Raw genomic sequence first — 13532 nt, 5'->3', positions numbered from 1 at the left:
TGCACTTTTTAAAATGGTGAGTCTTTGCAGTTTAGGGAGCCATGTCATGATGATGTAGGATCTCACAGCAGTCTACTATTGAGATTGGGGTTTGACACTTGGTTTTGGGAAGCTGTCTAAGATGTTTTAATATGCCTAAACAGTACCCTGGCCTTTGCCCAGTAAATGCCAGTATAATATCTCCAACCCTCCAACTTGTGGCAACCAAAAATGTCTCCTGAGGCATAAAACTGCCCTCAGGTAACACCCATTGTTGTAATATTATATTGTGGTTTACCTCCTTGTAGACATTAATTGACGTATGTATATTCTCTTTTTTTCATCTATCTTCTTCCCTTTCTTTATCTTGTAAAAAGTTGGGGAAACTTCCATTATGATAAAGTGATGCCAAGGTCAGTGCAGCTTCTAGCTCCTTGGCTGACTCTTGACTCTCAGCTCCCCTGAACCCCAAAGCATCACCTGGGTTTGCAGAGACACAGCACACTTCAGCCCTCTGTTTCTCTCTCACTCTGGTACAACTTTAGTAATTGAAGACAAAGTAAAGCAGTTTGGCGTACAGACTGCTGACCAAACACAATTACACTCCATTCTGAGTGGGGCCTGGCCCAGGAGGTTTGAGAGCTCAGTGTTTAGTTCTCAAAACTGCTAGCCTCAGGTGCTACACTCCATCTAAGGCCTCCTACCTCAAGGTTTCTGGGTGTGCTTCCTCAATGGTTTCCTTTGCAGCCTTTGTTAGCACGCCTGACTGCTCTTTGGACCCTTTCTGGTCTCAGTTCTCCTTTCACCTGCTAAGTGCCTGACTTTCTTATAAATGTGCATTCTCCACAGTTACAGTAAACAATGGTGGCCACAGCAGTGTGGATTTCATGTAATGTTCCTTCCTCTTGTGCTCCCTCACTGGCATTTCTTTTATACCAACTACCACAATTCCAAAAGTCCCTGTGTTATAGTTTTAAAGAATTACTTCTCATCAAAAACAACTCACATTTAATTCTTTTTTAATTGAAAATATTTTTCATCACAATATATTCTGATTATGGTTTTTCTTCCCCATACTCCCAGTTCTTCCCCATCTCCCCTCCCATCCAGACCCATTCCTTTCCGTCTTTATTATAAACAGCTCACTGATAATTAGTACTTGAGAATGACTCTTAAGGTCCTTGAGCATCTTACCCACATTTTATGTGATTATAGGCTCTTAATCATTGAACTCTAAAAAATTTCTCACAAATTTTTAAAGGATGGATATTTCTTTTGCTTATTGGAAATAGTTCCTTCCAATACTCCTCACCTGAGCCCAGGGGAGCATGTGTCATATAACCAGACAGGTTTTCCATCAGTTATAAAATGTTTCTGTCTCTAGCTTCTATTTAACTTTTAACTTTTGAAATGATATCAAAGGGGGTAGGGGGTACCAGATGGCAATCCCCAGCTTTAGACCACACTACTGAAATACTCTTTTTTTTTTGGATTTTAAGATGTTTTTTATTTAAAAATAATTTACATATTAGTTTTGTGCAAAACAACTAAACATTAAAGAATTTTAGTGAGATGAGCGGCATTTGTTCAGTCTCTTTCTCTTTTTTTTATATATTTTTTTTATTACATCTTTTCCTCAATTACATTTCCAATGCTATCCCAAAAGTCCCCCATACCCTCCCCCCTACTTCCCTACCCACCCATTCCCATTTTTTTGGCCCTGGCGTTCCCCTGTACTGGGGCATATAAAGTTTGCATGTCCAATGGGCCTCTCTTTCCAGTGATGGCCGACTAGGCCATCTTTTGATACATATGCAGCTAGAGTCAAGAGCTCCGGGGTACTGGTTAGTTCATAATGTTGTTCCACCCATAGGGTTGCGGATCCCTTCAGCTCCTTGGGTACTTTCTCCAGCTCCTCCATTGGGGGCCCTGTGTTCCATTCACTAGCTGACTGTGAGCATCCACTTCTGTGTTTGCCAGGCCCCGGCATAGTCTCACAAGAGACAGCTATATCTGGGTCCTTTCAGCAAAATCTTGCTAGTGAATGCAATGGTGTCAGCGTTTGGATCCTGATCATGGGATGGATCTCTGGATATGGCAGTCTCTAGATGGTCCATCCTTTCGTCACAGCTCCAAACTTTGTCTCTGTAACTCCTTCCATGGGTGTTTTGTTCCCAATTCTAAGGAGGGGCATAGTGTCCACACTTCAGTCTTCATTCTTCTTGAGTTTCATGTGTTTAGCAAACTGTATCTTATATCTTGGGTATCCTAAGTTTTGGGCTAATATCCACTTATCAGTGAGTACATATTGTGTGAGTTCCTTTGTGATTGTGTTACCTCACTCAGGATGATGCCTTCCAGGTCCATCCATTTGCCTAGGAATTTCATAAATTCATTCTTTTTAATAGCTGAGTAGTACTCCATTGTGTGAATGTACCACATTTTCTGTATCCATTCATATTTTTCTATAATATCAAATAACCAACTCTTTAATACTTTGAAAAATGCAACATGATTTATAGAAATCATACAAAGACAAATATATTAAATAAGCTCAATGTATAATTTAATATAGCTTTCATTTCCTGCCAGAATGAGCAATCTGAAGAGAAACTGCATACCTCTTTGCATATCACCTTTTAAATATTAGTAATTCTAGTTTGGCAATATTATTTATCTTTAACATAGTAAATAGAACTATAAAGCAATTTAAAAAAAAAAAACAGAAAACCAACAGCAACAACAACAAAAAGATAAGATCTCAAATGCTGTTCACATGGTACCCTTCTCCACTTTGGCCTTCAAAGTTCTCAACTGCTGTTCACATAGATAAGATCTCATCATGTAGCCCTAGCTGGCCTGAAACTCAAAGATCTGCCTGACTCTTCGTCCCAGGTGCTGGGATTAAAGGCGTTCACCACCACACCTGGCCTTAAAGGGGATGTTTTTAAATTATTTTATTATTTTATGTGTATGGGTATTTTGCTTACATGTATGTCTGTGTCCTTGGAGGGCATTAGATTTTCTGGAACTAACATTACAGACAGTTATAAACCACAGTATGAATGTTGGGAATCAAACCCAGGTCCTCTGAAGAGCAGCAGTAACAGATGAGCCATTTCTCCAGCCCTGTAAAGTGATTTTTAAAATAACATTTTTTAAAAGTTTACATATATTTTAAACTCAGTGCAGTGAGTTAATATGATACAATTTCCATAAAAGCTCTGATCATTTCACTTCCTCTTAGTCTAATCAGTTTGGGGCTTAAAACTTTTTTTTTAAGATTTATTTATTACATATGAGTACACTGTTGCTGTCTTCAGACACACCAGAAGAGTTCATCAGATCCCATTCCAGATGGTTGTGAGTCACCAGATGGTTGCTGGGATTTGAACTCAGGACCTCTGGAAGAGCAGTCAGTGCTCTTAACCACTGAGCCATCTCTCCAGCCCCGGGACTAGACACTCATATAAGGATAAGTTGTTGTAACTTTGGAGAACTCTGGGCATTTCAGACAGTCTCCTACTGAAGTTATATGGAGTTATTCTGTGCTTTGCAGGTTTGCAAAATCACTATATTAAACATCTCAGTTTTCAGCCTGTACAGGTCACCGGGAATTTCGAGTTATCCTTTGTCTCTGCATGTTACTGAGCCAAAAACTTAATTGGTCCTATGAAAGAATGGGTACTCAGACTGGGGAGATAGGTACAGACTGGAGAGAAGTACTTGAGTTCAATTCCCAGCACCCAAGTAAAAAGGTAGGCTTGGTGACATGTACTTGTAGTCACAGTGCTGGGGAGACCAGCACTTACTGGCCGGCCAGCCTTACTTGTACAATCTGTGAGCCCCATGTCCCAGGGAGAGACTCTTTCTGTCAAAATCAACATGGATGACTCCTGAAGATAAGAACTAAAGTTAACTTCTAGTCTCTAAACCCAAGCGCATGTTCCAACACATGAGCCCACGCATGTACGCATGTATGCTTGCAAACACATACACAGAAGAATAGATATACACTGTAAGTATCTGAAGGCAGAATGTGTTCCAACTTTGGATATTTTAATCTCTCAGTTAAGGAATGAGTTAAAAAGAACAAGTATTTACTAGGTATGTTTCAGTATTGGATTTTGATGAGATCTACATAAAATGTCTACTAATTTTGAGCACATGGCTCTTAGAGAATCTGTTCTATGAATTGCTTCTACAGTTCTTGTTCAGGAGCCAAACCTGCTATGAGACTGTAGACTCACATGAACTTAATGTAAACCTCTCTTTGAATACCAAAGTGATCACCATGTGGAAGAGAGGAAAGTGAGCCTTTGAGCAGCTCCTAACAACGTGCCGAGGTGTGCTCAATGGTTGATTTTACTCAGCTGTTTCATTTGGTTCCATTCCCGAAGAGAATGCAAGTGCCATGGAAGTAGAAAAGAAAGATGCAGCTTATGATCATTTGAAGAACACTTTTTTTTTATTTTTTAATCATAATGTATACAATACAGAATATAATCACTCTTTTCCTTACTGGCAAGATTACATGAAAGAAATTATCACTAAGAAATGATTGCTTCTTAAATATACTTAAATACAGGAGGAATTGGGCTAACCACTTAACTTCATATCTGGGTTTTTTCATCAGTAAGTACATTAACATGCTTTGTGGTTGTGATGATTAAAATTGTAATCATGAGACATATACACAGAGGGCCTAACACATAGCAAGTGCTGACTAGCTAGTAGCTCACAATAGGAACAGTATCTGATTTAATAATAGTGATATGAATCAGGTCATATTTTCTGTTCCACAATTAAAGAAACTATTATGTAAAGAGAGTAAGTAGTTTGCCCAAAAGTCTCCATCTAAATAAGAGATGGAGCCAGTATAGTACCCAGAGAGTTTGAATCCAGAGGCCAGCCTTTTATCCAACATGATTACAATTCTTTATACTTCATTTGTTTAGTTTACAAAAAATAATTAAATATTTGGCAGGTACTATCATTGATAGCACCATTATTTATATTGGAAATATATAAAAATAGCATATAGATGGACATATAATTTTATATTTTTTTTATTTTGACAAGTGTAATCCAAATGTGTGTAAGTAAAATCTATATATTAACTATTAGAATCATTGAATATTGCCTTTTCCAGTAAAATGAGCCAAATAATACCAAATTGACTTCACACTGCATTATTCATGCAGTTACATGAGATTTAAATAAAAACATTTCTTACTGCTTGACTTTTCCAGTACTTACATTTTTAAATGATTTTTTCAAGTTACCAACAATATAAAATCTGACCATAGTTGTGTACTTGCATTAGGTTAGAAAGCAGGCAAACCCATAAACCTTTTTGGTTCTTCATCCTATAGTCATAAAATATTGTGTTTTGAACAGAATATCCACAACTGACTGAAAACAAAACAAAGCAAAAAGTCTGACTTCACACACAGTAGAATCCCTTTGGTATGCTTGACTTGTCTCTGAAAGTCTCTGCCATCTGGTCTTTCAATATAAGTAGAACTGTAAGTCCAATTTTGTGCATATATCTTTTTTTAAAAACCCATAGAGGTTTTCTTGGTGCCCATTAATGTCACTAAGAGTCACATGCATTTTTTTCTATTTTTTGGTGTTTTCTATCTAAAAGCCAACCATATGTTAGAATGTGCAGTGAATTAAGATTTTGTAAGGAGACCATATAGTGTCTTCTTGAATGTTTTATCTAATAAAAGAAATATAATGGGGTCTGTACTACTTCTGGCTGATGCAAGACAAGTGAGGATATTTTTTGCTTCTATTAAATAATTCAGCTGCTGACAGTCTCCTTCTCTCTGGTGCAGAACATAAAAAATGGGTTTAAAAATACTATATGGAAGAAAGCAAACTACTAGGAGGACCTGGATGATCAAAAGGTGTCTTTTCACAGATCTGTAGGTCAAATCTTTCTCGGTAATGGAGGTACAGGTCCTTACTCTTCGCAGATGGCTGACAAGAGAATAGTATGATGTTACTACTACTAAAAAGGAGAATCCAATAAATGTGGTTCCAATGAGACCCGCAATCTGAGAAGGTCTGGCTCCCAGTTCCATCTGCCGATTGTAGCACTGGCTCTGTCCTTCTTCTGTAGCCTCGACTACTGAGTAGTATAGGGTAACTGGAATAATTACGACAAGCACAACTCCCCATATGTAAATACACATTGTTCTGGCAAAGTTGGGCTGGCGAAATCTTTTCAGTACGTGACCATAAAACATTCTCTCGTAGCATGAGGTGGCCTCTTGCCTGGACTCCTTTTTCATTAAGGTAGCATAGCGGCTTATGGCAATCCAGCTTAAAATTAAGAGGCTGACAAACATACTTACATGCATAGATAGAGTTCCCAAAAAATTGACCAGTCTGCATTGTACAGAATGATATTTCCAATAAAAACCCCTCAAGAAATATATACCCATGAAAGGCATAGCAGTGCACACAAGTAAGTTTGCAGTCACAAGATTTGCCAAGTAGATATGTGTTGATGTTTTCTTACCTATTTTTGTTAAAAATACCCACTGAGCAAGTGAGTTTCCAAAGAGACCAATAATAAACAAAAAGATGTAAGTGATCGGTAAAGCTGTGGTAGAAATCACGGATGGTTGAATGCATGTCGAGTTATTATTCATTTATATTAGATTTTCTTGATTTTTGTCACAGGAGCTAGAATGGAATTATATATACTTAATATTAAAACTAACAACAACAGGCATTTTTGGTTTTGATGGAGTGAGAAAATCCAGGTTGTTTCTTACCTTTTCTAGTTGTCACAGTAAAAGCAACAGTACTTAAAACGATGGATAATTCCTTCGTCTAAAAAACAAAATTTGGTAGAAATAGTTAATTAAATGCCTGAGATTTATCATTCATAGGTTGGAGAAATTTATACTTATTAGATTATAAAGCAATATGTAAATGATTATAGATTTTTCCTAGAAATCTAGAAGCACAATAAGAGGGCAGTGGTACAAATGTGGGCACATTAACAGACCGGTAAAACACATCACTTTATAAGGTGACTTAAGAATTAATAGTTTTTATTAGAAAGTTTTTATATTTAAGCTTTTATTTTTAAAACTACTAAGTAAAAGCTAGTTTTTAATTTCAACATTGATTATATCCAGAAATCCAGAAGTAAACCCCATTCCAGATGAACAAAATACTCAGACAAGTTCCTGAATAAGGAGAAACTCCAGAACCCGTGGTCATTACAAGGTCATCAGTAATCTCCCATTCAAATACTGCTAAACTCTCACACTTCAAGAAATTACATTATGTGTCAACATTATACTTGGTATGCTCGATGGCTAGAGTACCCTAATGTGTCCTCTTCTGTTATCTAATATTTGTGGGTTTCCAGGATTTGTTTATTTGTTTATATAGAGGATATACGTTTTCAACCCAGCATAAAGTCTTTCCTGTGAATAAGTGAGAAATCCCAGTAAAACTCTCTTCTTTTGTGCCTTACTTACTTTTTTTAGGTGAGAATAACATAAAAAAGTTACTAGGTTCTGGTCAAACAACAATCCTGATTTCTATCTTCCAAAGTTGCAGTTATAATTAGCAACTTAATAAATTATATTTATTGATTTTTAATATGATTAAAAATTTCTCTGTTTTCACCATTGGCTTTGGGGGCACCATATTTTGCACACTTTTATGATTTATAGGAGAGTTTCTTAATCTTTTGTTAACCATCTTCTCTCTTTTGATGATGAACATAAAAAGGTTTTTCCACAGAGCATCTTCTGATCTCTGCCCTTTCAGGATTGTATTCTCTACCCCACTTCAGCATCTTGGTCTTATTATTTTCTGCATCTTGAATTGCTTTAAAATTACATTGGATTTTATTTAAAAATGAGGATCATTTCATAATACATTATCATTCTGAAACAACTTTTAAGCCAATCTCTTACCTAAATACTTAAAAAATTGTCTGCATTCAAGTACTGAGACCCTTTATCAAGGTCTACCACTATCTTCACTTTATTTCTTTATAATTTTTATTCAGAAATTGCATCATATGTTTCAGAGTGCCTTTATGGAACCTTAATCTGTAACCTTGCTGATTTCAAAATTAGGCAAATAACAATTGAAGTGAACCAGTTCATTTATTAAGAAAAATCCTCAGCCGGGCGGTGGTGGTGCACCCTTTAATCCCAGCACTCTTGGAGGCAGAGGCAGGCGGATTTCTGAGTTCGAGGCCAGCCTGGTCTACAAAGTGAGTTCCAGGACAGCCAAGGTTATACAGAGGAAAAAGAAAGAAAGAAAGAAAGAAAGAAAGAAGGGAGGGAGGGAGGGAGGGAGGGAGGAAGGAAGGAAGATCCCCTTCTGTTCAAAAGAAATGTTGGTTTTACCGAAGGGCCAAAGCTTTTTTAAGAGATGAAGCTTCTTTTATGCAAAGCTTCTGCCTCATAGCCTCTGCCTCATAGAGATAATGCATTCCATGCTGAAAGCAGCAGAGCTTCCTCTATGAATATCAGTAGCAACTATTCCCTAATGAAAGACGAGCAGAAGACTATTATTGAGATGTTAGGTGATGGTGAGTCTCTATAAAACAAATAACAACTCACTCCCCATTTTCAGCTTCCCAAATTCATGCTCTTCATGCTCCATTCAGTAACAGCCTTTGATTCAAAAGCTACTAGAAAATTAGTTACAAAAATATGTAAAATGCAATTAAACTTGAGAAGGCAAATAAAAGTGAGCTCTTACAGAATTGCTTCCAAGGAAATCTCTCCAAGTATGCATTCTCCTCAGCAGAATGTCTGTGTACGCACTGTGCTAATTTGACAAATGAGAAAACTTCTACAACTCTAGCAGTTACTCATGGCTATTTAAACACTTCTTGTGCTGACTACCTTATTTAATGATCAGATTTCACAATTCAAATAGTTTAGTCCTTTTAGATACTTACAAAGATTAAAAAAAAAAAAAACCTTTGTAAAGGTTAACTTTAAGCTAAAACTGAGCAAAAAAAAAAAAAAATCACCCTTACCTGTCTGAGTAGCTTATGCTCATTGACTGTTTCACACTCACAGTTCTCTGATCTTCACTCTTCCAGTATCCTTAATCAGTATGAGTAGAGTCTTGCATGACACCAAGTACAGTGGGGAGAAAAAGGGAAATTAGACTGTTGAAGAAAGTCAACAGTTACAGTAAATATAGTCAGTACCTCCTTAAAAAAAAAAAAAAACAAACACAACCCTCATTTCTCTATTTCTTTAGTGGGAGGAAGTTAGTGGGTAATATATATATATATATATATATATATATATATATATATAGTATAAATATGTACTATATAAATAAATATATATGTAGTATACTTATGATGGTTTCATGAAGTAGTTAGCTTTATTGTTGTGATTGGCTGAGGTTGCATTTCTAAGGTTTAATCTCACATAGCTAATTATTTTTCTGTGAGCATAGTAAAAGGAACTTCTTTCCAGTAACTCAATAAAATACCAATATAAATTTGTCTCTAAACTTAACTACAAAATCCTTTGTGAACAACTTCTTTGCAATCCATCTTTTCTAAGAGTAGAGGAAAACAAAATTTGAAGTTTTCTTATTTATACCGGCTTGCTCAAATCAAATATCACTAGGCTGCTTTAAAATTCATGGTCATCAGTGGTCTCTGCTGTTTTAAAATTGAAAAAAAAAAAAAACTGATGCCCAGAGATGCTTGTTCTCTGTGTGCTCAGAGTATATATAGGGACTAGAACCCAGTTTGGTTACTAATAAACAACTTTTCTCTACTTCTAATTGGCATGTTCTACCTCCATTTGGAGTTGAAATAGTGAGTACATGAGTTAGAACATTTTATGATGGATTTTGGAGGTAGCAAATATGTTTCAAAACAAATTAATAGTTATAGCATGTAGTCTGAACTGACCATAACTGAAGGCTAAATGTGCATTTAGCACTGACCACTGAGCAACCTGCATCCCCAGCCCAGTTCTGCCAATTCTTGTTTCCAAACCCAAGTCCACCTCATTTGCTTACCACTCGTCTAGTATGTAGATGATGAGAAGTTGGGCTTACTCAAAGATTGATCCTGAGAAGCTGGAGAGGGCAGCCTGATATCAGCAAAGCTCTGTCTTGGAGAATTGGGTTATAAGAAGGGTAGGAAAGCCTGGGTTACACAGTGGAACGATGGGCAGGAGGCTCTGTGCCCATTCCCCTGCCTGCCTCTGGCAAGAACTGTAATCAACCTTGACCTTCTGAAAATAGCTACAAACACATTAGTTATCTACAAGTTAACCTCCACAGCAATTTGTATGCTTTGTGTTAACTGATGCAGGGGATTAAAAGAACAAGGAGAGCTGCACATTCAGATGTTATCAGAAAGTCACCAGGAGTTGGAGGTGGGAGTACCAATAAATCTACAAATTGTTTGGCAATTAACATTTTTGTCATTTAGGTGAGCTCTTCTTTAGCATTTAAAGTAACAAAAGCAGAACAGGCAAAGGTAACTTCTGGAGATGGAAAGGGGAAGGCACATAATTTCTCCCCACTGTCCCACTGCACGTTCATTGTGGCCCATCTCCAGGATGTTTGCATATCCAGCAAGCCCTTTCCTAGAAACTGAGTTCCCCAAGATGAACAATTCCTTAAAAAGGTGGCCATTGCTCCATTCTCAGACCATTTTGGATTTCACTGTTATACATTTTCCTTAAACAGTACAGTTCACTCAGATGTTTATTGGAGTTTCTACTACATTTCTAGTAGCACATGGAGGTCCCAGAAGTAGAATGCTAACCACAAACTAGAGTGTCTTCAAATCCAAGGAAGATGTAGATGTGATGTGTTATACAGACTTGAGCTGCTCTGAGAAATAAAAACTGAGTGAATTGGTAAATCACAATGGTTCATTAAAAGAACTGAAAGGGAAGAACAGAGAATGTGTGATAAATGGTGGTGGAAAATGAGGCTCAGGGAAGAAAGGACTCAAGTGAGACGACTAGGTAAATACTATAAAAGGTCTTCTAAGACAGTAAACAATTCTCTCCAATAGTAGAAAAAAGTAATGGCAGGAAATACTAAGCTAACAAAAATATTACTTGTCATGGAGCTATTTCAAGAATATCAAACCTAGTTGCAAGTTCTCTAGGACATAGTGTGCCCCTTTGGACTTTGGGATCACAAGTTTTCTCTGGCTCTTTGTGTTCTCATCATTCTCCTCTTCAGAGTGCGGCTTCCTTTGTCCACATGTAAATCTCCTTATCTGATTACTTCTCCTACCATCTGCCCCCTCACTCTCCAGTACATACTCTTCTGACCCTTCTGATCTGCCTCAGGTGATGTTGTCAAATCTGGCCCCTGGAAGTCCTTTGGAGGATTTTAGGAAGAGTGATCCAAAAGGAAAGCTCATTCCGTTTTGCAGCCCATGGTGAGCTGGTGTTACTGCCTCTATCAACTTTGAGGGGTGGGTTTGAAGGTCACTTACCAGTTTCCCTCAAAACCAAAAGCAGGAGGACATGTGAAATACCTTATGTATCTGAACTTGTGTGTTTCAAATGGGAACTTACTTTTTGGCTCTCCAAGCTAATATCTAAACTGGCTACAACTGGACAGTTTAAAATTTGTCCATCTGACCAATCAGTAGCTCAGGGCACTGAGAGGGAAGCTATTGTGCAAGACAAGAACATGTGTCTAAATGTGTGCATATTAGAACGTCATTCTTAATTTCCCTCAAAGGGGGCCACGGTAAACCTTGTTCAGTTCAATGCTTATATAAGCCAGTTAGCTTTAGATGTGCAGTGCAGTCCTGTTACTCAAAGCTATGGTTTGTTCAAGTTCAGTGAACCTTCTGTTCTCTTTAGGATGTGGTATCTGGCCATAGCCTTGTTTCCAGTGCTACTGCTCTCAGGTCCTCACATTCTACTACAAGAATCTGTAGTCGTGGAAGACCCAAGTGTAACTAGAGTTTTAGGATAAAAGCGCTTTCTCCAGCAACCCTAACAGGCTGGCCTTGGCCACCCATCTTAATTTGCCAATTCAAGAAGCAAATGACAAATCGTGAAAAGCAGAGAAAGGAGAGATATTCATGTGCACATCAAAAAGAGGAACAGTGTCTGGTGACTCCAAATCCCTCGCAGGGTACTGATATCAGCTATAGATTAGAGGACAAATTGAGGCAAGGAGGCAAGAGTTGTGCATAATTATACAGCCTTAGTCAAGGTGTAGCCAGTAGTTTGTGTGACTCACAGATCATTGTCTCAGTTATGGTTCAGCAAAGGTAGTCTGTAGGCTTTCTTATTGTTCAAGGGAACAGGGTGGTCCCCAGGAGATGATTGCTCACACTCTAGTCCTCACTGGATAAATTTCATCATCTAGGTGATGGAATCCAAGGGAGTCCTGGTTTAGGATAATAACTGGACATCTTTAGGCACCTTTTAGGCATCTGGAACAGAACATGGTAAAAAGCTGACACTAAGATGCCCCCTTTAGTCCTGTCTCTGTGTCCTTGGCCTCAAAGGACAATGGAATAAGTGATAATTTGATAGACACTCCTTGAATGATTCATATTGAAAGAAGTAGACAAAGCTAGTGAGCCAGATTAAATGAGATAGATGCAAAATGAAGGCAGACACACCAGGCTTACACTGTGCTTTTAGGTCCCTGGGGGCCTGAATGAGAAGTCAGTGGTTTTTAGGACTATCAGGGGGCTTTTCCCCTCTTTTTATGGATGTGTACGTGTGTTCATGTGTGTGCAGTTGCATGTTCATATCATGTTTCAGAACCAACCATTCTTCCCTGTGGGTACTTTGAAAGGCAAAGGTAAAGATGTAAACGAGCCAGCAATTCTTGTGTTACTGCCATGCCTGTGCTATCTTTGAAGTGTACAAAGAAACTTATTTTCTTTCCTTAAAAACAGACATTTCAGAAAATAAGGCATTTGACAGGAGTCTGGGAGAAATGTGACCTATCACGAATTACCACAAGTAAACACATGCCCATATCACAACACAGCAACTGGGAATGCAAAGAGATTACGATCATGTATCAGTGCCCAGAATTCTCCATGTTTCTTTCCAAGAACAAGGTCGTTTTATTTCTAGCCACTTCTTTTTAATTTCTCTATAAAATTTTCTCAAGATTAAGACTGTGTTTGTGTCCCTTTCTGTCTTTACTCAAGGAGGAGGTTATATCAATGGCCAATGAAACAGAATTGGGCATGAGGTGTTCTTTCCTGTACCTGTTAGTGTTTGAATTCAATTGCTCATATTGAGAACCCCCAAAATTGAAGTACTGCAGTTTATGTGAACTGCTAGAACAATTGATAACAGCCAGGCATGGCAGCACAGGTCTTTAATCCCAGCACTCTGGAGGCAGAGCAGATGGATCTCTCTGACTTTGAGGCCAGCCTGGTCTACACAGTTTCAGGTCAAACAAGTCTATATAATGAGACCTTGTCTCAGAAAGCAAGCAATCGAGGGAGAGAGGGAGAGACAGAGAGAGAGAGGAGAAGAAGAAGAAGAAGAAGAAGAAGAAGAAGAAGAAGAAGAAGA

At 37.9% G+C, this 13532-nt stretch overlaps 2 protein-coding genes across 11 annotated transcripts in view; one reads left to right on the top strand and one right to left on the bottom strand.

Moving 5' to 3' along the window:
- Positions 1 to 13532, top strand: part of Cask (calcium/calmodulin dependent serine protein kinase) — a 323785-nt gene that overhangs the window by 169122 nt on the left and 141131 nt on the right. The gene's annotated exons all lie outside the window — the stretch shown is intronic.
- Gpr82 (G protein-coupled receptor 82) overlaps positions 4422 to 13532 on the bottom strand; it is a 10131-nt gene continuing 1020 nt past the window's right edge. The window contains exons 2-5 of one of the 2 annotated variants that reach the window (XM_029473089.1): positions 10024 to 10114; positions 9014 to 9104; positions 6771 to 6828; positions 4422 to 6678 (exon numbers count right to left, since the gene is read on the bottom strand). In XM_029473089.1, coding sequence (XP_029328949.1) covers positions 5658 to 6644 — 987 coding nt within the window. In that variant the 5' untranslated portion in view covers positions 6645 to 6678; positions 6771 to 6828; positions 9014 to 9104; positions 10024 to 10114 and the 3' untranslated portion in view covers positions 4422 to 5657. Of the gene's footprint in view, positions 6679 to 6770; positions 6829 to 9013; positions 9105 to 10023; positions 10149 to 13532 lie in introns of those variants that run through there. The other variant, XM_021152788.2, reaches the window with a different exon arrangement.

Source organism: Mus caroli, chromosome X, assembly GCF_900094665.2.
Source record: "Mus caroli chromosome X, CAROLI_EIJ_v1.1, whole genome shotgun sequence".
In the NCBI taxonomy this organism is placed as follows: domain Eukaryota; kingdom Metazoa; phylum Chordata; class Mammalia; order Rodentia; family Muridae; genus Mus; species Mus caroli.
Note: the sequence above shows the minus strand (reverse complement) of the source record. Positions and strands in the feature narration are given on the sequence as shown.